The sequence below is a fragment of the Salvia hispanica genome, chromosome 6 (genome assembly GCF_029641045.1).
Source record: "Salvia hispanica isolate PSC_SH4W2 chromosome 6, Shi_PSC_v1, whole genome shotgun sequence".
Classification (NCBI taxonomy): domain Eukaryota; kingdom Viridiplantae; phylum Streptophyta; class Magnoliopsida; order Lamiales; family Lamiaceae; genus Salvia; species Salvia hispanica.
Window position 1 is genome coordinate 13480113 of NC_142697.1, and position 24422 is coordinate 13504534.

The 24422-nt window shown below is 36.2% G+C and overlaps 4 protein-coding genes across 5 annotated transcripts; 1 reads left to right on the forward strand and 3 right to left on the reverse strand.

Moving 5' to 3' along the window:
* Positions 1-238: 238 nt before the first annotated feature.
* LOC125204774 (UPF0481 protein At3g47200-like) lies at positions 239-1968 on the forward strand. The gene has a single exon (XM_048103503.2). It carries the CDS (start codon positions 299-301, stop codon positions 1643-1645), a length of 1347 nt encoding a protein of 448 aa, XP_047959460.1. The 5' UTR covers positions 239-298; the 3' UTR covers positions 1646-1968.
* Positions 1969-7668: 5700 nt separating this feature from the next.
* Positions 7669-8407, reverse strand: LOC125207642 (rapid alkalinization factor-like). Its single transcript, XM_048107067.2, has one exon. The coding sequence runs from the start codon at positions 8241-8243 to the stop codon at positions 7902-7904; it is 342 nt and encodes a 113-aa protein (XP_047963024.1). The 5' UTR covers positions 8244-8407; the 3' UTR covers positions 7669-7901.
* Positions 8408-13445: 5038 nt separating this feature from the next.
* Positions 13446-16289, reverse strand: LOC125208011 (ferritin-like catalase Nec2). Its single transcript, XM_048107550.2, has 3 exons — positions 14631-16289; positions 14321-14546; positions 13446-13992 (listed from the first exon to the last, which is right to left on the reverse strand). The coding sequence occupies exons 1-3, from the start codon at positions 14948-14950 to the stop codon at positions 13606-13608; spliced, it is 933 nt and encodes a 310-aa protein (XP_047963507.1). The 5' UTR covers positions 14951-16289; the 3' UTR covers positions 13446-13605.
* Positions 16290-16411: 122 nt separating this feature from the next.
* Positions 16412-22108, reverse strand: LOC125208370 (PPR repeat protein). Of its 2 annotated transcripts, XM_089061000.1 has the most exons (4): positions 18691-22108; positions 17463-17933; positions 17066-17322; positions 16412-16780 (listed from the first exon to the last, which is right to left on the reverse strand). In XM_089061000.1, the coding sequence occupies exon 1, from the start codon at positions 21922-21924 to the stop codon at positions 18871-18873; it is 3054 nt and encodes a 1017-aa protein (XP_088917126.1). In that variant the 5' UTR covers positions 21925-22108; the 3' UTR covers positions 16412-16780; positions 17066-17322; positions 17463-17933; positions 18691-18870. The 2 variants fall into 2 exon arrangements, with proteins under 2 accessions (XP_088917126.1, XP_047963923.1); XM_048107966.2 differs by lacking the exon at positions 17066-17322.
* Between the last annotated feature and the right edge of the window lie 2314 nt (positions 22109-24422).

The following is a 24422-nucleotide window of genomic DNA, read 5'->3' on the forward strand; positions in this document are numbered from 1 at the left end:
TACCATAGATTAGCATTATCTATTGAACCTGCCTGCCCCAGTTGCTATTGGTTTACTGTATACATTATCAACAATAGAGAATGTCAAAAGCGATACCAACTCAATATTTAATTCTCATATGATTAATTATATTACAATATAATCATAAATAAGCCAATTATTGGCAGATTTATATTGTCATAATTGGTCTGCAAATTTAATAAATAAATATAAAAGGCATTCAACTGCTCCAACATCGCATGCCATCTTAGCTCACGTCTTTTTACAATAATAAAAAGAATACTGAAAATCCAAAGTGATGCTGCATTTGTTTGCAATGGAAAAGATCATCACTATTGCCGAAAACAACAAATTTGAGAAAGTAGATGTAGCAATAACTGTAAACGTACCTCCCTACGGCGTCGAGCGCCGCCGGATACACCGAGTACCGCCGCAGCTACGGCGGAGGAACGAGAGTCGTCGAGAGTACGACCCCACGATCGTCTCGCTGGGGCCTTACCACCACGGCCAGCCGGAGCTCTGCGCCGCGGAGGAGGTCAAACACAGGTTTCTCGACCGCCTCGCTTCCGGCAGCGACGCCAACAAGGCCTCCCTCCACCGCATGATTCTCGCCCAAATCGGCGACCTCAGAGCCTACTACGCCGACGAAGACTGCGTCAACAGATTCAGCGACGGAGAACTCGCCACGATGATGCTCCTCGACGCCTGCCTGATGGTGGCGCTCATGGAAGGCCTCGCCGGCGACAGCGACGTCTTCCTCATCTGGCACCAGTGCCTCGGCATCGCCACGCTGCAATTCGCCTTTCCCGATCTAATGCTGCTCGAGAATCAACTCCCCTTCCCCGCCCTAAAATTGATCCTCGATCTACGCCGCGGAAAGGAAGGCGCCGGATTGATCAACAGCTTCTTAAATTGGTTCCTCGCCGGAGATTTCAATCCCGACGGTGGAAAAAAGGAGTTGGAATTGGATGAGGAGGAGGAAGAACTACCTCTCCACCTTCTAGAAGCCTGCCACAGAATGCTGGTGGGATCCAAATCCCCAAAGCAGAAAAACATGTCTGGTTTGAAATTCACGAATCCAGAGCGCGACATCACGATCAGATCCGTGATGGATCTGAAATCAAAGGGGATCGAGGTGACGCCGAGCTCGTCGTGCTCGATCCGAGACATCAAGTTCATACCGGGGGCGTTCCAGAAGGCGGAGCTGCAGCTGCCGCGGCGGGTGGTGTGGTCGCACGCGCTGAGCACGCTGTCGAACGTGATCGCGTACGAGATGTCGCCCGGGACGGTGTCCGCGTTCGAGGTGCTGTCGTATGCCAACTTCATGAAGGCGCTGACGGAGAGCGCGGAGGACGCGAAGGAGCTGCAGGAGCAGGGGATCTTCGTGAACCGGTTTCAGAATCAGCAGCAGCTGGTGGATGAGCTGAGAGGCGTGGACACGTTTGGGATGGACAACTCGGATATATTCAAAGATGTGAAGGTGGAGATCGAGGAGCACTGCAAGAGCAAGGCCAAGACGTGGATGGTCGATCTTATCCATACATGGTTTGCTAGCCCGTGGACTGTCATCGCCTTGTTCGCCGCCATCATTCTGCTCTGCCTCACCCTTGTCCAGACCTATTTCACGATTAATCCTCTAACCTGAAATCAATTCATATCCCAACTAACTTGATCAAATTTTCATATTCATATTCATCATCATCATTATTAAAATCCTATTAGTAATTATAGTTCTACCGTGCAACTGCTACATGCAAAATTGATCATTTAAGTTTAAGGATCACTGATGAAGAATGGAGAGAAACGTTTTGCTGGATTGGCCCTTCCGTCGACATTGCTCATGTTCCCTTGCCACATATTCTAATGGATATAATTAATCTTTCGTGGGAGAAATATTTGTAGTATAATTTATTCACTAAAAGCTAGCGATATAATTTGTTCCAGTTTATGTATGGCGTTTTTTTTTCAGTGTTTCTGATTGCACAATATGCATACACACATTGCTGACTCGCTTTTATTTTAGGAACGAGCTATACCTAAAAGTGCATGAGCCTAGTATAGTAAAATAGAAGGTAAAGAGTATCGTATTCACAAGATTATAGTACCAAGTCCTAAATACTGTGACTTAATCTCGATCACTACTATCTAGACAACCAAATGTGGATGGGCTTCACGCCGAAAAGAAAAAAAAAAGAAATAAAAACAAAAGAATGAAAACACTATCAAATTGAAGTAGAATCCTATGAATTAAATGACTATGACTCTATGCTAATTTGTGATCAATCAGTCTACGAGTTATGCTGACTAGAGTCTCAAGAATTATTAAGTTATCACTAAGGTAAAATCATGCCTTCTCCCGAAGTACGATTCGTAAGTTGCAAGCTAATGTAAGCATACAACTCCTAAAAGCACGTTCGATTTATATCTTCACTCATAACCTCAATCTTCTCCCGAATTATTTTGACTAAGGTGTTGTCCACTCCTAAGCCGCACAATTGTTATTCAACTATCGTCTATTATTAAAATGTAAGATTCATTCATAAGGATAGCTAATCCAATGAATGTAAAGGACGGGAATGACAAAATAACTACATGAGTCAAGCATAACATTGATTCATCAATTAACCTACTTGATTCTTATGCCTTCATGTATCTCAAGCATTGTTAGGTCGGTCACTTTATTAGATTAATCCCCTTCCCCTAGGTGAGAAATTCGTAGATTAGATGATATTGAAGTCTTCTTCAAATACCTAACATTTAACTCCCTAAAAATCTTAAAGACCAACACCTCACACAAAATCTCAATTCACCCGAGTTCTATTGATTTAGATGTTGACATTCCCTATTCCGAATAAAGCTATTCATCTCCTTAATATTATAGCTAAATCAAAATTCATTCAGAAGATTGTCAATCAAACGAATGTTAAAGCACAAGTTTAAAACAACAGCATGAGCTAGGCAATCAAATACTTCATCCGTCCCTGAAAATTTCTTTTTCGTCAGTCCCTAAAAATTTGTCACCTTTCAATTTTACCATTTTTGATAGTGGACCCCACATTCCACTAACTCATTCCTCACTCACATTTTATTTTAAAACTAATACTCCATATAAAAGTAGGACCCACATGCCACTAACTTTTTCAACCCACTTTCTATTACATTTTTTAAAACTCATGTCAGATCAAATGGTGCCAAATTTTAAGGAAAGGAGGGAACAGTATTATGTAGACATAGAAATCAAAGTATCAAAACCATAGAATTCCAATAAACTTAGTCCATCATGTTCCAATCAAAAGTAACAAAACACTTGGAAGAAAACATGGAAAAGACTAAGTAGAAAACACTTGGGATGAATCCAGTCCTCCTCCTGCTTCTTCTTCCCCTTCTTGGGTGATTTTCGGTGGTTTGGGGGCTTAAAAGTTGTGTTTGAGGTGTGGAGAAAAATTTCAATGGTCAATACATACCAAGTAGTAGTGTGACATGCTATGTCCCACCAATAAATCTTGGACAGATGGATTTGTAGAGATCCCACTAAATACATTCATTTCTATAATATAAGTAGATATTATTATGAAATTTAAAAATTATCCAAAAATTTAGGAGTTCCTATATTTATAACTTATGTTGGAGTATAATGTACTCCACTTACGTCTTTAATAAGAAGATGAGTTTAATAATATAAATATACGAAATATTATATATTACTTCCTCCGCTCACAATAATTGTCACACTTTATTAGGTCCTACATTTCACTAACTTTTCTAATTAACTTTTCTTCACATTTCTTAAAACTCGAGCTCATAATAAGAGTGATAATTATTATGGGACATGGGAGAGTATAAGAATGAAACTTGTCAATATTAATTCTTTTTCTAACACCCTATCTGAAGTTGAGTAATGGAATTGTCGAAGTTGTACTCGTACTAGCTTAATGCTTCTGCAAATCTAATCGGAATCTGATTTGTCAAAGGTTAGACCATTATCGGGTCAACTTAATGATCCAACCCAATAAAACATAACTTGAACCTAACCTATTAAGAAAAAATTCTCAACATGAACACGAATCCGATCTGCTACCTTTAAAGATAAACACAACCCGTACTCGAAACAAACTTGTTAACGACATCATGTAATACGGGTTGACACACACAAAAATGACATAAACCCAATTTACATGATTTAAACCCGATAAACACAATCTAGAGAAAAAAAAAATCAAGTATAATTAAAAATAATTAAAAAATAATAGTGAAATATTTTTTAGTATGTTATCTGATCTCAATCCGAAATTATCGAGTTCCTAACCGGTCAACCCAATAAAGACAGATCTAATAAAATTTGATCCAAATTGAACTTCTTGATGTCGACATATTATCAAAGAATTCTGCTTATGATCCAAATCGAACTTCTTGATATCGACATATTATCAAAAGAATTCTGCTTATGCTACTTGATAATGACCACCATACTGAATTACTGATCTACAGCTTTTGCTCATTGAATCTATTAGAAATGCGTCACTCACCCCTTAAAAGGCCTTATAAGGGGGAGGGTTATCCACACTTATATAGAAGAGATAGGATAATGACCACCATACTGAATTACTGATCTACAGCTTTTGCTCATTGAATCTATTAGAAATGGGCCACTCACCCCTTAAAAGACCTTATAAGGGGGAGGGTTATCCACACTTATATAGAAGAGATAGGATCATCACCAAGCCGATGTGGGACAAGATATTAGAATTTTAACACGCCCCCTCACGTGTGGGCCGAAATGACACATCGGACTTCCATCACGTGGGTAGGCAAGAGAAGAGATAAAGAAATAAACTCCACCATCGACTTGGGCCCGCTCTGATACCATATTAGAAATGGGCCACTCACCCCTTAAAAGGCCTCATAAGGGGGAGGGTTATCCACACTTATATAGAGAAGCTAGGATCATCACCAAGCCGATGTGGGACAAGATATTAGAATTTTAACACGCCCCCTCACGTGTGGGCCGGAATGACACATCGGACTTCTATCACGTGGGTAGGCAAGAGAAGAGATAAAGAGATAAACCATCATCGACTTGGGCCCTGCTCTGATACCATATTAGAAATGGACCACTCACCCCTTAAAAGGCCTTATAAGGGGGAGGGTTATCCACACTTATATAGAAGAGATAGGATCATCACCAAGACGATGTGGGACAAGATATTAGAATTTTAACAGAATCTATATGTATAGTCAATTAGTCAAATGATTTCTTTGATATTCAGCATGGTAGTTTTCTTATGAAAACGTACAAGGAGTCTATTTTAAATTTAATTATGTGATTTTCAGTCTGAGTATCGAGAATCAATTAGATGTTATTAATGAGACACCGTAACAATTAATGAGTGGGGAACCAATAGATATGACGATCTTGTTTGATGGGCATTTATTCAAATGTGTAATATCCATGCTACCTATAGACAACCAAACCCCCACCACTCAATAGTGACGGGCCTTTGGATTGAGTATAGTCTCCAAAAATGCACCGTAATTCATTTGATTGGATTCACTTATTTTGATTTATATTATATAAATTGTGAATTTGGTTGTAATTTTATAAACTAAAAATCTCATTGATAAATTAACTTTGAAAGATGTGGATATTAACATTTATAGTGTTAGAACATTGTATAACCTACCGTTACGGTATGAACGAAAGAGCCACTTCATAGGCAAAAAGGGATGAAAGTATCAAACCATACACGCATTACATATAACTACTACAATACAATAATTTCATGAAATTATACTTATGAATCCCCATCCAATCCCATCTTTATGTCTGCCTTTAATTTTCATATTTTTATTCCTGTTGAAGCTGTACAACTTTCCCTTTTTGCAAAAGACACGACAGACAAAGACTCCAAAATCACTTAGAAAAAATATGCTAACCGAAAGCTATTTATTGGCGAGTGGCTACACACCTTTATTTTAGTCCCAAGAAAAATCGTTGACAATAGTTGAAAATTTTGTAAGACGTTAGATTTTCAAATAGGAAAGTCCATCTCCAAGGGTACATTACAAATTAAAATGGAATAGATGATTAGCTCTAATAGTGTTTCAAAATTAATCTTATTTTTGATTTTTTAGAAAAAAAGTAATACTAATTATTTTTAGGTTTGCACTAAATTCAAATTCAAAATTTTTTCAAATTTTATGAGTAAAAAATATAATATAGATGATATTTTTTTAAGTTTGAATTTAGTATAAATGATTGGAGTAAAATCATATTTGATGTGATATTTACACTAAAATAAATGAGTTTGAGTTTAGTGTAAATAGTTGAAAATGCTATAAGTAATTATAATTCATAAGGTGAACTAGCATAACAGAATTAACACCTTAGAATTTAATGCGATATAGAGAATCAATTAAATAAATATGTTATTTAAAGTTTGGCTTACAAGGGCATTAGCAATAAGGGTCCTTCTCCGGAGCCCATATCAGAGCTTATCTCCATTTTTTTCTGTTACGTCAGCAGACCCATCCCAGAGCCTATCTCCCTGCAATAGAGAGCCCATTGCAGAGCCTATCTCTTAGTCTATCTCATTTCATTTCAAAAACTAAAAAACGCATAAAATTACATAATAAATTCATTCTTCGATGTATTACAATATTGGAAAACATAATACAATATCTGGACAATGATGGGGTTGCTCGCCGACGTCGGAATTGGAATCCGAATCCGAATTGTGGGTGAAATTAAACATTTCTAGTGAGAAAAATTGTGAAGTAACGGATGTGGGTGTGTGAAATGAAGAGGATTGAGGTATTTATATAGGAGAAGAAAATTAAAAAATTAATTAAAAAAAAAGGAAAATCGGCTCTGCCATCGGCGGAACGGCGAAGGCGAAGGGGAAGGGAGATCGGCTCCCTCCCCACTATGGTGACCGGTGGAAGGTGATTGGGGGGCCAATCCATCGGCTCTGGGAATCGGCCCCCATTGCTAATGCCCTAACTAATTTAATTTAAAAAAGATGAATTCAATTAAAGAAAAAAATGTAGTAGAAAGTGAGTGAGTAAAGGCCAGTGGAAGGTGAACCATACTTTTGTATATTAGTTTTGTAGTGAAATTAAGTTAATGAAATATGTAATTCATTATCAAAAATAGTTAAAAATAAATGAGATATTTATTGGTGGATGGATAAAAATGGCAAAATGGAAATAGTTTGTAATTTAATTAGTACTACTACCTAACTGTTTAGCTGAATTTTTTAGTGGAACCTCGCTGTATTATTTTCACGATGTAATAATATTGAATTCATTTTTTTTTTTTATCATTTTCGCAGTACTATAATAAATAAGAAATCATTTAAATCATAAATTTTAATTGATTTCTGATTCATCCCATAACTTATAAAATAAATTAATTAAATCAAAATTTATGCATATTTCTCAATTGTCCCATACAAATAAAATTTTGATGAAATATGTCAGTTCAATCGTGATATTTGGTTAACTTTGGATAAATTTACATTGTTTCGTAATGCTAATAAATAAATACAGTTTAAAAGGCAAATTGACACGGTATTCATGTTCATAAAGGCGACAGACGGGAAATCAGCGTTTGAAACTTTGAATCTTATCTTCATCCCACCATTAACAACAAATTTTTAAAAAATCCAATGACAAACACTGAAATTATATTTGAATTACATTCTGGATAAAATTTCCAACAATTTTCCAATCACATGTATGCAATGAGTACAAATATGTGAAACAAATTGTTCATCGCTCACTATTGATAACTGTAGGGAACAAAGCATCAATCCACAAACAGCAATTTCAGCCTTAGCTAATTCCTCGTATAATAATCTCAAACTAAAATTATATAAAAAATAGTAAATGGAATGGAATGTTCAGCTCCGGCAGCGAGTGATGGCGCTGCAGCCGCGCTGGTAGGGGTTGGCCTGCGCGCCGGGGCGGCAATTGTAGTAGGAGGCGCCGCGGCGCGAGCAGGGGGCGTTGTTCCGCTTTAGCGCCTCGTAGCTGATGTAGCGGCTCGTGGCTAGGATGCGCCTGCTGGACTCCGAATCGAGATCGAACTCGTCGTCTCCGCCGGCCAGGCACTCAGCGATGGTCCCCCTGCAGCCGGATCTCACCGCCGGCATCATCCATCCCACGGCACCTGCCGATGCTTCAAGGATTAGAATTGATGCGATCAAGCAGAGTGGTAGTAGCAATTTGTAAGCGACTGCCATTTCCAAGCTATATGCTATTGCTTTATGGGTTGGGAGAGGACAAATAGAGAATAGCACAGACAGAATTGAACATATAGTTGAATTTTTATTATCAAAACAGAGTAGGGCAAAAATAATTGAGGAGAAGCTCCTTTCTCTGTATCTTAGTATTCCATTTATATTGGTAAAAGTGGGATAATATCGCAAAATTAATTGAGGAGAATGCCCTTTTCTTTATCTTATATGACAAAAGTAAATTAAATAATTGAAGGAATGCCCTTTTCCATATGTATATATTTTTTTTCCTATTTACGTTTAGTTAAGTTGGATTATATCGTAATTTGCGTACATGATACTCCCTCCTTTCCTAGTGGAGTCATTTTGTCATTTTGATACATTCCATAATAGTGGAGTCGTTTTCGTTTTTAGTAAAAATCAACACTTTTCCTCTCACTTACTTTACTATCTCTTACTCCCTCCGTCTCACAAAAGATGTCACACTTTCCTTTTTAATTTGTCCCACAAAAGATGTTACATTTCCCTTTTTGAAAAAAGTTCTTTCTCACATGAATATAAAAATTATATTTTCTCTTTCCATTTAACACACAAAACAAAACCTCTTAAAATCCAATGTTGTCCCACAAGTGTGACATCTTTTGTGGGACGAATGGAGTACTTTATTGTCGTTTCATCTCTCTACTTTTTATCTTTCTTACTTATTCTTCTTTTACTTGACTCATTTAACATAATTTTTCTTAATCTCCGTGCCGAAAAGAAATATCTCTATTACTATGGAACGGAGGGAGTATGACATTAGCGAATTGTTTTTAATATTAATAAATAAACATTTCATGTGTGGACAATTGTAAATATTCCCACTGCTTTGCATTGCTCTTTTACATAAATCGATTATGGAATTTGGGCAGGTTAAATATCCATTGAAATAAATTTTCGATCTTTCACTGTTTTATAGATGTATAATGTGTATTCAATAGTTAAAAAAGCAAACACTGATATTAAAACCTGACTCTATTAAATATGGTAATATGCTTATGCAGGAGGGAGAGAGCGTATCATTTTAAAAATTAGGAAAAGTGAAAGTGACCGTTGGAGGTCAGGCAGTCAGTCGAGTCGACCTTAAATATAATGAGCTCCACCACGCTTTCGTATTAAATTGTTTTATTGAATTCTGAATAAACATAATTATATTGATCGCTCGAAATCTCAAACAAACAAATAAAAATAAAATCGGTCTTATATAGTCACTTAAAATGTGATATATAAGGTCAAACAAATAAAAGATACTCCCAATAGTATGTTTTAATTTAGTATGAGTTTTAAAACAAAATTCGTTGACTTTATTAAAAAGAATGAATAAAAAAGTCAATAAAATATGAATTTATTTATATATGTATATATTAATTTAATAATAAAATGTAAATGTAATAAGTCAATTGATTTTGAGTTAACTTATTAAAATTGGGGAGAAAAAGAGTAAATATATTGGTAAACGTCCTAAAATGATAAATGTGTTTTTTTTTATTGAGATACTCATAAAAGATGTATTTTCTCAGTATGAGATGAAGCTGCTAAACCATGAGAATTTTAAGTACTCTACCAATAAACTGTTTCGACTACGCGTCAAAATATCGTGATTCACATAAGATAAGGCTCCCTTCATCACCGACACACATTTTGCCGTTGATTTCTCCAACTTCACTACTTTGAACTTTCTCTATGATATTAAATGTTGGTTCATTATTAAGTACTACTAATAATCTCTATTTTTTAGTGATTCGATCAAATTTATTAATCTTATATCTAACTTTCAATAATTAGTACGTACTATATTTCGTGTATTTAAATTTTAATGGTGGAATCATGACATAAAAACCCGAAAGAAAATCTGTGATATCTCAAAAATAAGTCGTATATGAAAATAATACACCATCCGTCCCTAGGTAATTGAGTTGTATTCGTTGTTAGACTGTACCAAAGTAGTTGAGCTATTTACTTTCTTTTAGCAAAAACTTTGTTCTTTCTTATGTTTTACTCTTTCTTACTCCTCATGTTCCAATTAAAATGATCCATTTCTTTTTTGAACGTGTTTTAAGAAAACGATACTATAAATAGTTAAAGTGAAGAGAAATTAAAATAAGAGAATAACAATATAGAAGAGACTCTCCTCTATTATTCTTTCTTTTACTTTATATTTTTTTTCTATTTTAATTATTTATTTATTTTCGTCTTTAAAAACCATGAGGAGAAAAACATTTTAATTGAATGGAGTATTACTTTACTCTATCCATTTTAGCATTAAATAAATCAATTTTTAAATTCTATACCAACAAAAAATGCCTGAAAGAGGAAGTACTAGATAAATGCAATCAGTGTGTTTGACTGAAGGAAATACATGCACCGTCAAGACAGTAACACAGTTAGGCACACACATAAACATATACTTATTTGCTATTAAAAAAGTACTCCACTCCGTATATCATTTGGTTAAACATTGCCATTTTTGGAAGTATAAAAGTTCTCCGAAAAAATGTTTTGTTATAGTTCTAAATATTAATATAGTCGCGTCAAAGTTTTTTCAGTTTTTTCCAATGCAATTTCTTAAAAGAATTAATTTTTAATGTAAATGCGTCAAATAAGAAAAGCATATATTTGTTGAGTACGCATTATAATATTAGTGAATGCTACCATGTACCACGATATAATTTCCATAAACAAAACTTTTTAAAAGGAAGAAAACCTAAAACTGATTTATTCACCTATTTTTCTTGCTATCTCATTATATTGTGTAACGCGCAATTTATGAGAGTATTCCCAGAGCCTATTCTTTTCGGGAGCCCATCTCAAAGTCTATCTTCTTTTTTTCCGGGCACGTCAGTATGTCCATCCCAGAACCTATTTCAGAGCCCATCTCAATTCCACATCATCATTATTTTTAATATTTACTTTTAATTATTTATGTAATTAAAAGACAACGTAAATATATACGGCAAAAAAAAAAATTCATTTAAAAACATAATAAAACATCCTACATTAAAGAAAGCAAAAAAAAGAGAGGTAAAGATAGAAAACATAATAATAAAAAAACAACGGAAGCACACCCTCAGAAGCACTCGAGTTCCTGCTCGTCCTCCCCGACACGACCCATTAACCCTATGAATTTTGGGCAATCCTTCAGTTGCATATATATTTCCTAGTACTTGAACCCTCTCGCATTGCCATCGTAGAACTCATGAAATTTAGCACACTCATACACCAAGCGTTTCCAATGCTTGCGTAGATCGTCGGGTCCTCAGCTATCTGTGTCCAACAATGAGCAAGAGCGATCGACTCCTCTATGGAGTAGGTACTCATCGTCCGCCCAGCTTCAGACGCCTCCCCGACTGTCTCCGTCTTCTTCCCCTTCATGTCGGGCACCTTGTTGCTGCTGAAGTTCATATCACCGTGGAGAGAGTAATAAAATTGAAATTGGGATTGGAAAGAGATGAAAGTGAATTGATGGAGAATGGGGGTATATATAATGGATTAAAAATTGAATTAAATTTTAAAAAAATAAAAAAATGGGATATCGGCTCCATCATCGGCTCGAGCCCCCGCAATGGAGGCCCATTGCAGGCCGATGCAGAGCCGATATTGCCATCGGATGAGGCTTGCAATCGGCGCAAGGGCGGAGACAATGGGGGTTGGAGATGGCCTCCCTCCCCACAATGGGAGGCTTTGAGAGGCGTTAGGGGGGCCGCTCGCAAGGGAATGCCCTAACCAAATTTCCACTAACTTTGTTACTTACTCCAACCGTCTCTTAAAATTTGTCACTGATTTCCATTTTCATTTGTCCCTAAAAATTTGTCACCTTCCAATGTTATCATTTTTTGTAATGGATCTCACATTCCACTAATTCATTCTCACTCACATTTTATTATAAAACTAATATATATAAAAGTATGATCCACGTATTATTAACTTTTTTAATCTATTTTCTATTACATTTTTTAAAACCCGTGTCAGGTCAAATGTTGACAAATTATAAGACGAGGGAGTACAATTCATCTAAACAATGTGACATATTTTTCCCACATTGAAGGACGAGTTGTTTTAATTACAATGATTCAGCTTTAACTTAAAAGTCAAAATTTAGTCATGGACATGGCAAATAGGAAGCTAAAGCTATAACATGTATGCCTATTATTAGCTATAGTTGATTTAGTGGGATTTCACTTTATGTTTGGTGTTAATGTTAATTGAATTAAGCTAAGCCATGTCTGCTTTTATTGGGTTTACAGTATCCATCTAATCTAATTTACTTTATAGAATGCTTAGTTTCCTTAACTCCTTTCCCACAATAAAATAAAATTTTTTATATCTTACGTATCTGCGGAATCCTCTTTTTTCAACTTAAAAAAGAACTTACTATAGTTTCATAAATTGAATATAATCTACAATACAATTTGATGCTTACCAATATAAGAAAAAAGTTTCGTTCCTAATGGTGCTCAAGCTTTGATTTATTAATTTTATAAATTAAAGTTTTATACTTTTATGTCAATTGACCCATTGTCATTTGCTATAATTCAAATGCCATGAAGTTCAGAAGAAGGGGCAAAAAAACATCAACATCGCGCATTCATTTATATTATATTCAGTCTGTGTTAGATTTTTAAAATTAGAAAAAATAGTTTCTATTTTTAAAGAATTGAGAAAGTATCGTTGGCTTTCTATTTAATGTTACCACTAATATTCTTTAAACATTTACTGCATTTAGAGAACCAGATTTCTGACAAAATTTAAATGTTGAATAATTCGAAGCTAAGGCTCAAATTAAGAAAGTGAAGTTATATCAGTAATTGTTTGAAGAAAACATTAATCACTACAAAATTAATATATATAGTCGATAGTAAAGTAGTAGTTCTATAATAATTAAACAATATTATTTGAAAGTGGGATTCAGATTTCCTAGATAAAATAGTATCAAAATATAATGTAGAATTGAGTTGTGAGATTATTTTAATTGGAAATAGTTAGTTATGACTAATTATCCATCTAAAATTGAGTTCTGGGATTGAATCTCATAAACCAAACATACTACTTATTTAATACCGAAATACAACCTTGCCAACCGTGCACCCTTAAAATATATGCACAGCTCCTAATAGCAAGTCATAGTAGTATTTCACATGAGTAACACAATTACGCACCCACATAGAACTATTATATACTAATATAATTGTAATTAAATATATTAGTGTGTTAATACCCCAATCACATGTTCAATACATCAAGCCTACTTGGCTTATTAATCATAAGTAAAATTTGATATAGTTTTTTGTTGAGGAAATACAATTGACAGAATGATAGTAGTAGTAGTATATTAGATCCATGGCTTGGGTTGAAGAAAGTGAGTGGCTATCTTGCCCCTCCCTCCCCTGGGAAAGAAGCCGCCGGGCACGTGCTCATCGCCGGTGCCATAAACAATCCTCAGTATCTCCGGGGGAGTCCTGCTGTACGAGAGAGAGTTGGGGTCAGCCGAGAGCACGTTGCTCTCGGTTCGATTCTCGGCCCCGATACACACCGGCACAATGATGCCCTCATCCTTCACACCACACTTAGCCAATCTGTTTCTCAGCTCCGAAATCCGCCTGGTGAACTCCGCCACCGTGTGATTGTGCGGCCACACCACCTCCCCCGCCCGCTCGTACAAATACTCCCTTACCACCGCGTCCTGCCCTGCCTCCACCCCCAACAGCCCCGCCACAAGCTGTCCTCATCACACACAATAAAATACTAGTAGCCATTTATAGTAAAAAAAAGAAAGAAAAACTGGTGTATGTAAGATGTGCTAACTTGATACCTACTTAATAAATTATCTTCATTTAGTCTATAGTATTAGATTTAGTGTCTGTTTGATAGACTTGTTAAGATAACACAAGATCATTAGAGTAAGATGAAGTTTTAAGATAAAGTTGGGCCCTAACATGGGCCTCATCTTATCTACCAAACGGTCAAATAAGCCCGTGTAACTCATAAACAAGTCATGTTAATTTAACTGTGCTACCAAATGGCAGTTTGAGTCCATATATACGTACGCGTTTGGAGTAATATCCGGTGAGGAAAGGGTTGGCGCCTACGTAGCCCAAGAGGCCTACGTAGGGCACTGTGTAAGCTCCCAACATGTAGCTGAGGGGGTCGCGGTAAGGGTTGAAAGGCGGCTCAAGTTCGTAACCAAAGGCCTCGTTCATTATCGTTGCGAAGTTGGCAGCGCTGAGATTCAGCAGAGGCCTCGGAAATCCACCCACCGTCCTTATGATTGACCTGCACCAGCACCACCGTAACTATCAAATTAGCATTCATTTATTTATTTCTCTAAGCATTACTATCATAGTAGTATTATACAACCTGACGTGGCCGATTTCTTGTAGGCCGAATTCTCCGGTGATGTTTCTAGTAAGGGGGTCGAGATTTGCTTTCTGCGGGGCGATAGGCGGGGGCCCGCCATTCACGAGCTCCGGTGCAGCGTGATCCAGGCCATACCCGAAGGCGCTCCACATGAATAATTCAGCTTCCAAGAACTCCAAATTCAGTGCAAACTGAATCAAGTCCTTGTCAAGCTCGGACACTGGGGTTCCGTGGGTTGGGTAACCCGGTGGGCAAACCGGGTCGGAGCTACTACTTGCAACAAGCATTAGCATCGCAATGGCAATGATTACAACCGCCATTTTTCTATTTTGATTCGTCTGCGTGTTTTCGTTGATGCAGGAAGGATTGGTGTGGAATACTTATATAGCAGAGTAATTAGTACCAATCTTTTCGACCATAATGAAATAGAAAAAGAAAGAAAGCGAGTCTACACCTCTTCTTTTATACTTCCTCGTCCCTTAAAAATACATCACATTTTTCATTTTAGGATATCCCTTGAAAATAGACCAACTCTATATAAAGAATTTTTTTCTTTTCTAGTGAGGTGTGTCTAATTATCCAATAACAATACTTCAATCATTTTTTTCTCTTCATCTCTCTTTTACTTTACCAATTATGCATTAAAATTCGTATTATTTTTAATGTTATTGAAAAAGACAATTACCGTAGCTCGAATACTGAAGGACATATCTTGTCAATCAAATTTTGTCTTTACTGTGGTTACGTTCAAGTGTTCACTTTGCTGATTTTATAATTATCAGAATAAGTGGACGGCATTGGAAAAAAAATGAGATGGAATGCCGTTCGAAAAAAGGAATTTGACTAGGACAAGATGTTCTTTTGACATATTAAGTTATTAACAATTAGCTAGGACTTTATATTTTGCTTAATTTCACAAAACTAATGTGGTCCTTCCATTACCTGATCAAGTTTTTTGCAGTTGCAAGTTTTTGCAAATTTGCAAGTGTATGGACAAATATTAATTAGTGGCTATAGTTGCACCTAATGCTTGGATTAGTTAGACATCACTCCTAATTATCCATAATTTCAGCTATGTATGGTACAATATTTGATGAAGAAGATAAAATGCATAAAAAGAACATTTTTCGGACAGGTACCAGAATTCAAATTTTGTTAGATGGGTTTTAAGTAAATATTTAGAAGTGCTAATAGCCAAATATACGCTTACTATATGTGAATTTAGATTTTAACCACCTAACTTTGCATGCACGTGAAACATAAAAGTGTAGTGCTCCATTGCAATTTGGCGGCACGAATTTTAAGAAATGTTAAGAAAATCGGGAGAAAAAAATTTTGGTGGAATATGAGTCTCACTAGTATATGTCAGTTTTAAATGATATGTGAGTAGAATAAATTAGTGGAATATGGGACTCTATTACCATTTACGGTAAAAGTGAACCGGGACTCCTATTCATGGACGAACTAAAATGGAAAAACATGACTCCTATTCGCAGACGGAGGGAGTACATAACTAAGTTTCACCTAAACTGAATCCAAGCTGACATACTGGAATGTCCAAATCAAGGTCGTCTTGGCTCGAATAGCATATCGGAATGCCTAATTAGACCAAAATGATGTTGTTTCGTCGAAAAACACTAAAATTTTAAATTACATATAAAAAAGTTTACCAGATTAATCATCAAAACGACATCAATTTGTATGCATTGACCTACCATTTACATTAGTTTTGTTAAGTCATCTCCACGTCATTTAAAATTATGATCACTAGACACGCCAAATAGAATTAAATTTTGTCATAGTACTTTATCATGAGAAATTGGTTACACACAAAAAGTTCATATATTTTTCCACCACGTTCAAAGTTGGTGGGAAAAACCTAAATTGACATATAATTAGTGTAATTTTCAAGTATTAGCCCTATTTAGAAAGATCGTGAGCAGCAGCCTTTCCAAGTGTAAGTTTATCCAAAATTTATAATGATGCAGTAATGGAAAAACAGTATGAATCTCACATTCAGTTGCTTTGTTCGCTTATGCATCCTCGGTCTCTGGATTCACCACAAGAGGCTTTAGCACAACTACTCATTGCCTCCAAAGCAGACATGCCGGAGTTCAGTGATCAAACGCCCCTTCGCTCAACGCCTCAACCTACAAGTTGAGTTGTGGCTTATTCATATATACAGAATGATAGTCAAAGCTTGAACATCTAGTATGGTTAGCTAAACAAAGATGCTTCATTTTTTCTCCACTAAGCAGAATCTGTGACTCTATTCCAAACAGATTAATTCACCAATACTATTAACCGGAGAAGAAAAGCAATTAAGATATTAAGATACTACTAAATTAATCAAAATTTCGTTCAAATAGGGAAAATGTTCCCACACTATCAATAACTCAAATAAAAAAATAAACCAGCTTATATGAGAAACCTACATAAGGGAGATGACCAACAAGAGTAACGCCACCAAAAATTCGATCAGTCACCACCGCCAGACTCTAGGAACCGCTGGCAGTATCTTTCTGATTCGAGAGGTGGAAATTTGGCGAAGGAGAAGCAAATTTTGATTTTATTTTTTCTCAGCAGAGAAAGCGTCATCAAACTGACTTGTATTTTCTTAATTGTGTTATAAATCCATGTACAGTCCAGCTAGCCACACGTCAGTTTTATGATGCTGGATTTTGTTCCATCCCTAGATTTGTGGAAGTGCAAAAATGATGAGTATCATATGGTTACTATTTAAAAGACTGCACATTTTCAAGAATTCAACTCAAAGGTTGGGTTAAAAACGTATAGCTAAGCATAAAATGAATAAAGCTCTTGTCAAGATACCTTTGTATTCGCCACTGAGAATATCTAACAATCAGCAAGCTCTTCCACCTGATCAACTAATTCCACAGCATGCAAAATCTTCATTCCATTTTAGCTGTACTGGAATTTCTCGAAACACCACGATTGCATTACCATATGAGACCAATGAGCTCCTCCAGCTTCAACCTGGGTGTACAGGCTGGTAAGCTCTATGCTTGCTATTAGCCTTGTCACTAATTACATTAGCTTCACAATGATTTAGCCCATCACCAGATCACTGAAAATACAACATCTGGGATTCATATGCTCCTCCTGCAACTCCATCTGTAAGCACAAAACAGCTTCTGTTTGGTTGAGCTCCTACTATTCTTACTGTTCTTTACAATTGAAGAGGTAGATGGCTTTTCGCAGCTTTTCTTCATCTTTAAAATATGAAATGGGGTGAAGGAGCACCATGGAGAATCAGCAGTTACAAAACATACAAAATAGTACCTGAAAATGAGAATAAAAAGAAAGGTACATCACAAAAGGTCATATTATAGGTTTTTGACAGGACATGAATACTAGACAAGATCAATATGGAAAAGCTAAAAGAAACAAAAAATATACTATATGACTATATCTGTACATGTTAGTGGAGAAAATACTCAAGATCAACACTGGTTGTCTATGCGCAGTACACAAAATTATTGGTTTGGTTTTTAATCTCCACATTGCTAATTGCGGTAACTGTTATTTAATTGTAGCAATTAATATCATTAACATCTCATCTTTATATCCAAATCATCGAAGAAAAAGTGGCCGGAATTCAGGTAAGAGAAACAACACAAATCCTTTTGACACAATGATACAACACCAAAAACCACTCAGCCTCAATGAGCACTAGCACACCTTTATGTTCCAAGAGTCTTATAAACAACCAGCCATGATACTGCAAGCTAGAAGTAAATATATAAGTGTAAGATTTATTAAAGGACACCACCAACAATCCCAAAGTTATTAAAATTGGGCAGAATGGAAAAATGATATCGTGATACAGTCCAGCTAGAACCTAGAATGAGAAAGTTTGTTTCACCAACAGAATGTATCTGATGAGCCAAGTGAATACTATTTGTTTCTGAATATTAGTAAAAAACTATATTGCAGCCTGACAAAGGACTATGCTAACCAAATGAATGGATATACACGTATGAACCAAAATATGCCATATGTATTAATGTTATAAACTAATTCTACAAGAAAGACTTACTCTCCTACTGGTGATTCAGGTTTTGTACAAGGAGAAGTCCGCTCCAAGTCCACGAAGACTGTTGTCTTTCCTATAAGCTATTTATGCTTGTTTTGCCAGCCTTAGAGGAAAGGTTTATACGATGACAGACCCACTCTTATACTACTACTTCTCTCATCCCATGTCAATTACACTAAGAAACTATCTCTTTGTCTTGTAAATTCTATCTAATAGTCTTTGTGCTTCAGCCACTTTGCCTGGCTTAGCAAGGACAGGACTCAGTCTGCATATAGTAGTCTCACTTGGAACAAAACCTTTATCATTCATCTCAGTAAACAACTTCCTTGCCTCAGCATCACATAATTTTTTCATAGATCTTTCGTGATAAGATAGGTCGCACCATCCAGTTACAAGAATGTCATAGGTTGAGGAATTTGGGGGCACCCCTCTAGTTTGCATTTCATTCAAAAGCTCCATTGCTTGTTTCATCTTTCCCATCTTGGCAAAATTACTGGCAAGTACGTTGTATGTGCTGATTCGAGGAACGAAACCTCTGGTGATCATTTCACAATAAAGTCTTATTGATTCCTTCATATTCCCACTCTTCCCATGGGCACAAACCAAAATGTCGAATGTGGTACCATTTGGAGCAAACCCCTTTTCTTCCATCTCCAGCTGAAGCTTAGCTACCTCATGCATCAACGCAGCTGATGCAAAACCACCAAGAAGAATGTTATATGTTGTAAGATTTGGAGGAACTCCTTCAGCTATCATCTGGGAGTACACATCAGAAGCCTTCTGTAAATGGGAGCTTTTGCAATGGCCTTGAATCATAGCATTGTAAATGACAGTGTTGGCATGGAAACCAGCTTTACTCATTTCCTCTAGCACAGATGACGCTCTTCTAGTCATCTTAAGCCCACATAAAATAGTTATTAGATTACCAAAAACATTTAGATTCAAATTAAGCCCCATAGCAACAAGCTGTTTGTGCACCTTGAAGATGATATCTGCCCTTTTAGCCTCTGAAGCAGCTGTAAGCACAATTTTGTGAATTATTTCTGTTGGGCGTAACCCTGCAACAGAAAACTCTTTTAACAAATCCATTGCCTCATCAATTTTGCCAGCCTTGCAAAATCCTTCTACTAAAATGTTACAGGATATTGCATTAGGCTTTAAGCCATGAAGTTTCATTTCATCCAAGAGTCGAAGAGAATGATCGAATTTCCCTTCTCTACAATACGCCTTGATTAAGGTGTTGAACGTGGCATGATCTGGAGTTAATCCAAACTGCTGCATTCCAGTGTAAATAGATTGCATATCATAGTGCCCACCTTTAAGCAATCCATTAAGTAAGACATTATAGGAGATAATATCGAACCCTATATTTTTAGCTGTGATCTCCTCGGCAACCTCAAGAGCAGAGGACTCTTTTCCTGATTTGAACAGTCCATCCATCAGGGTCGTGTAATTAACAAGGTCTGGTACCAATCTTTGAAAGAGTGAATCTTTAAACAATGCTTCTGCCTCCTCAATCCTTCCCTCCTTCTTAAGATTGTTCATAAAAGAATTAAGTATGAAAATGTTATCCTTCAACCCTCGCATTTTCATATCTTCGTATAGACCTTCAACAATTTCTTTCCTACCAGCCTTAAAACAGCCATATATTAAGGAACTATAGGTGAAAGCATTCGGCAAAATGTTATGGGAAACCATATCTCGTAGTATATCGATAGCTGCTTCAAGCATTCCGCATTTCACATAGCCATTAATTGCAGATGTAAAAGTTACCACATTTGGCAATACATTATGCGCCTTCATTTGCTGCATTAGACATTCCACACCCTTCATGTCACCTATATTACAGAGACCATTAATCAACGCAGTATATGTGATGCAATTTGGCACGATATTAGAATCCAAAAGATTCTGAAACATATCCTCAGCTTCTCTAACTCGCCCAGCCTTAATGAGACCATCAATAAATGTAGTGAACACCACCACATCAAATGTGATACCACGAACTACCATTTGACTTTTCAAGCCAAATGCAGTCATTGCATCACTACGTTTAAACATAAAATCAACTAAACTTGAGTAGGTAACATGGTTTGGGGTCACACCTACCCTTATCATCTCACGAAATAGGTACTTGGCCTCGGAAAACCGCCCAGTCTTAAGAAGTAGGTTTATAACACAACTGAAGGTAACTACATCAGGTTCGACTCCCTTTCCCAGCATTTCCTCATATAGTGCCAATGCTTCTTCCATCTGCTGATGCTTGCCATATCCACCAATCAAATTAGTATATGTAATATGATCTGGCCTCTGACGTACTTCAGCAACAACACCACATTTTTCTCCATCGATAACTTTAGATACATCACACTCTAAGAGTTTGTCCATGAGACTCTTTGCAGAATCAACATCTCCGATCTCACAAAATCCATCTATCAAAGTATTATAGGTAACAATATCAGGCAGCAAGCTCTCTTTCATCATACGCCCAATCAGCTGTAGACCAACACTAACCTCACCAGCCTTGCAATAACCATTTATCAAGGTGTTAAAGCCAACAACATCTCTAGGAACAACCGTTCCATCTGTAACTAAGCCACTACACATGGTGTCCATAACCAATTTAGCATTTTCCAGCAAACCCTTATCACAAAAACCTTTCACCAATATATTACAAGTGAAACTATCACAATTTACACCCTTTTTCACCATCTCCGACACCAACCCGAGTCCGATTTCTACATATCCGAATTTACAAAACCCCCAAATTAAAGTATTATAAGTAACTACATCACTCATAAACCTATAATCCTCGTTATCTCTGGAAAAGGAAAGCGCCTTATCGAAATCCCCAACTTTACAGAGAGAGTGAACGACAACGTTCTTGGTAGCCACATTGGGTCTTACACCAGAAAAGATCATTTCTTGATACATAACCATTACCTGATGAACCAACCCGGCGCAGTTGAAGTGGTGCAAGAGGGCGTTCCAATGAGGGAGCTCCGGCGTGAATTTGTAATCCCTCATGGCGGAGAAAGCGGCTATGGCCTTGGAGAGGCGGCGGCAGCGGAGGAAGAGGTGGATGAGAGTGCAGAAGAGCGAGGTGTAGAAGTGATGGGGGCTTGTTGAAGAATGGGAAGCGAGTGAGCGGGAGAGAAGGGGCTTTGATGCATCTGCCAAGTGTTTGACGAAATGCCGCTGTGGGTTTATGAGCATTTTGGGTTTGAATGCGGGCATGTCGCGCGGTGGGTTTGGAGTGAAAGGCCGACAAGAAGGACTTCATCAGCACTTGTGTGATGCTTTACGCTGGTGACGGCGTCGATCGGCTCTCATAAATAACAAATTCAATAAGAAATCGAATTGTTTGAAGCTCATTTGGGTACTGGGCAAGCAGTCAATACAAGTCCCACTACAGTAAGGACAGGGACGCGGATTTTTGCATATTAATAATTATTCAGCTTATTATATGTTCAAAAGTTTTAAATTATAATTAACGATAAAAAAAAATCATAAGAGGCTCGCTTTATAAAGTGATTTCATATGATCTATTTAATTTTAGTAAGTCTAAAATAATGTAGGTGGGAAAATAATACTCCCTCCATCCGCTATTAGGAGTCTCATTTCTTGGCGATACGGATTTTAAGAAAATTGAATGAAAAAAGTTAGTGGAATAAATATTTTACTTGTATATATTAGTTTTAAATTAAATGTGTGTGAAATGAGTTAGTAAAAAGTGATACCATCTTATTATTTGTAGTAAAAATGAATCGGAACTATTATTTATTAACGGACTAAAATGAAAAAATAGGACTTGCATTCACTAAATGAAAATATTTATCCTATAAAAATATCTAGCAAGTCCCTAGTTGTTACGACACTGACCAATTTATCCTAAATGAAAATATCGTAATTTGGGCCTGTATATATAGCCCAAGGAATATATTCCAAGCCTTTATTTGGATCGCATCATCGTGGGCCTAATATACAACCATAACCTCAATAATATCCAAATAAAAGTGGTAAGTATTTGTGTTCTCACTTTCATTGCATTCACTAATCTGGAGGTATAAAAACAGTACAATGGAATGGAATTATTAGTTTTCAGTTGAATTGTATTAATTTCTCCTCAAATCGTATTAGTTTTTAGTTGAATTCTTGTACTCACTTCATCTATAAAAAAAATATATCCATTGTTAGACCGCATAAGTTTTAATGAGAAATTGATAAAACAAATAAAGAAAATAAGAAAAATAGATAAATACTCCCTCCGTCCCCCATTAGGAGTAGCACTTTGACCGGACACGAGTTTTAAGAAATGTAAAGAAAAGTTGATTGAAAAAGTTAGTGGAATGTGGGACCCACTTTTTTATATTGGTTTTATAATAAAATGTGAGTGAAATGAGTTAGTGGAATGTGGTACCTACATACCATTTATGGTAAAAGTGAAGTGCTACTCTTAATTGGGGACGGACCAAAATGGAAATTAGTAACTCTTATTCGGGACGGAGGGAGTATGATAGAGAAACTCAGAAGAGTAGAAGAGGTGAATAAAGTACGAGAGAAAGTTTTTATTTTTAAAATGAAATAATTTTTATTGAATAATTAAAATGACAAAATAAGACTATTTTTTATAGATGTAAAGAGTGTTAGTATTTTTTTTTTTAACGCATTAGTTTTGTCTAGTCATTCCAAAGTATCATTATGAGGTTTATTTGTTCAAAAAGTGTCAACGTCTTGAGCTAGTTACTATCATAGGCAATGTAACCCGTTTTGCAATGGCTATCAAGCCGAACACATTAATTTCATTATTAATGCATTATACTCAGACTGCACGTCAGGCTCTATATTAGCTAGCTTGGTATATAGAAATAGAATTATGTCATAGATTCATTACCGTTCTGTTCATCTTTTTTCTTTGCGGAAAGGTACTCTATTATACTCTATTCTCTTTTTCTTTTTTTCTTAAGAGGAAAGATTTAAGTCTGTCACTAAATTTGAAAGGATATGGGTTAGAAAAAGTTAAAGCAAAGTAGTTCCAATTTTATAATATTAGTTTTATAAATTAAATATTAACAGAACAAATTAATGGAATATATTACTGACAAACAAATTATCATAGAAAAATATCCATGAATTTTAGTCAAATTCTGCTACGTTCCCAAACTTTAAAGATTGGTCATAAAACCATTAATTGTACTCCCGTGAAATTATACCTAATGTGACAATTAAAAAAATTCTATGAGGATGAGGTCGCCCGTTGGCCATGAATTTTATCTTTTTTTTTCTCAACACACTTAGCAAACAACGCAGTCACATCATCCATTTAAAATATGTGTGTGTCACCAAATCAACAACATATAACAAATACAAATCGGGATACTTTGTCGAGGAAAAAATGAGAAAAATTATTTTTACGGCTGATATTAAAATTGCGGTACAAACAAGAATTTAATTACTAAAATTTATAAATTTTCTGATAATTTGCTCTGGCCCAGTCTATGCATATGAATTCATCTAACAACATTTCATTAGAACTGTACGAAAAGTATCGCAAATGTCTTCTGGCGAGAACTTGTCTTTTTATAAAGACACAAAGTCATATCACGGTGGACTCGAGCTCAAGACCTTTGATATTAATCACGAAATATACCATTAGACTAACACACGCCCACTAAAAATTGACTCCTTTCCATATGAATAGCGGTTTCGGGCAATGACTCCAACTTCAAAAGCTC